The sequence below is a fragment of the Alligator sinensis genome, unplaced genomic scaffold, assembly GCF_000455745.1.
Source record: "Alligator sinensis unplaced genomic scaffold, ASM45574v1 scaffold1801_1, whole genome shotgun sequence".
In the NCBI taxonomy this organism is placed as follows: domain Eukaryota; kingdom Metazoa; phylum Chordata; order Crocodylia; family Alligatoridae; genus Alligator; species Alligator sinensis.
The window spans coordinates 162,662-164,122 of record NW_005842608.1 but is presented as its reverse complement, the minus strand read 5'-3'; the positions used below and the strand labels follow the sequence as shown (position 1 = coordinate 164,122).

The window sequence follows — 1,461 nt, the reverse complement described above, 5'->3', positions numbered from 1 at the left end:
GGCCCGGGACACTGGCCGCGGCCGCCGCCCGGTGCCCCCGAGCCGGTGAGTAGGGGCTGGGCATCGTCCCGACCTCGTGCCAGCCCTCGGGCATCACGGTCGCTGTCCCGCGCGGGCTGGAAGGAGCCGGTTCCTGGGAGGGCAGAGCTGTACCCAGGGACTGCCAGGCTGTGGAAGCAGAGCCAAAGGGCTCTCCTGACTGCCACGCAGGGCCAGCGCGGGCTTCTGCTAGCCTGGGCGAGGGTGCGTAGCCTGGCAGAGCGGGCGTGGGGAGTTGTAGCGGGCTCCCAGAGCCAGCTCCTGCTCCCTGCTGCCTGTGCGGGGTTAGCTCTGGGGGGGCAAGGACTCGCCCTGCCTCAGGGGCCTCATGCAAGGTGGCGGAGCTGCGGCGTGGTGTGATGTGACCCTTGGCGGGGCCGGGGCCTGTCCGAGTTGCCTTGTTAAAGGGCTTCTCTTTGCATTTCTGCAGAATCCCGTGTTCTCCCCCAGCCCTCTGCTCTCCAGCTGCCCCCCGCGGCTGTGTCCTCTGTCCTTTGGAGAAGGCGTTGAGCTCGACCCGTTACCGCCGAAGGAAGTCAGGTAAATATGGGGCTGCTATTGCTTGGCGCTCGGACAGCGCAGTTGTCTGCAGAGGTTGGCACCTGAGAGGAGAGCTGAGTTTTGTAGCGCTGGTTCTACTCTGCCTCTGCATTCGCACAGCCCTGGTCATGCGGTGTTGAGTCGCCTTCAGCCGCATGAAAGGTTTTTCCAGGGGTGGCTTTCCTCATCTCACCTTTGGATGCTTTTTAGTTCATTTGTAGGGCTGCTAAATCCTGTTTAACCTCTGGGCTGGTAATCGCAAGGGAAGATCTTCAGAAGGGGCAATGACCTGAGAGATTGTTTTATTAGGGGGCAGGAGCACCACGTTCCCAAGCCAATGGTTTTGCAGCAGATGTTTTTTCTCTTACCAACCCCGCGGTGATCTTGGGAACCAGAGGGAAAGGTTCCTATTTGGAGGGGTGGAGTTTTAGTTTTACTTTTTTTTGACTGCAGTGTGCCAGTTCAGAGCACGTGAATCGTTCTTTTGATCAGAACTGGAAAGGAACAAAGGTCCCAAGTCTCTGCCTATTCCAGCCTACCTCCAACAGGCAGAGAGATCAGGGACTCTGATACTGGGACGGGGGCAAACTGCTGCCTTTTGTTCAGAGCTCAGCACACACAGCTTCAAGTATGTTGGCGTGGGAAAGAGCGCTTTCCCTGTGCCGTGCACGCAGGCCGTCGCCCCTGTCTCGCACGACAGAACCATGTTAATTTTCATGTTGGAAACACTCACCTTACTCCTGTAATATTTTTCTGCCTACGGAAGGTTTTTCTTATGGCTACAAAAAGGAGCTTATCTTGGATGATGCTCCCATGTCGAGAGGGGTCAGATGGGGGCAAGAACGAGGAACTCTCCTGCTGGGCTCTTGAGGGGTAGAAGTG

At 57.7% G+C, this 1,461-nt stretch overlaps 1 protein-coding gene across 1 annotated transcript in view; it reads left to right on the top strand.

Annotated features, from left to right (window-relative positions):
• Positions 1-6: 6 nt before the first annotated feature.
• Positions 7-1,461, top strand: part of RFLNB (refilin B) — a gene marked incomplete at its 5' end in the record, with an annotated part of 5,352 nt that continues 3,897 nt past the window's right edge. Inside the window, 2 exons of the mRNA XM_014524426.2 lie at positions 7-45; positions 470-579. Of these exons, the coding sequence (XP_014379912.2) occupies positions 7-45; positions 470-579 (149 nt within the window). The remainder of the gene's footprint in view (positions 46-469; positions 580-1,461) is intronic.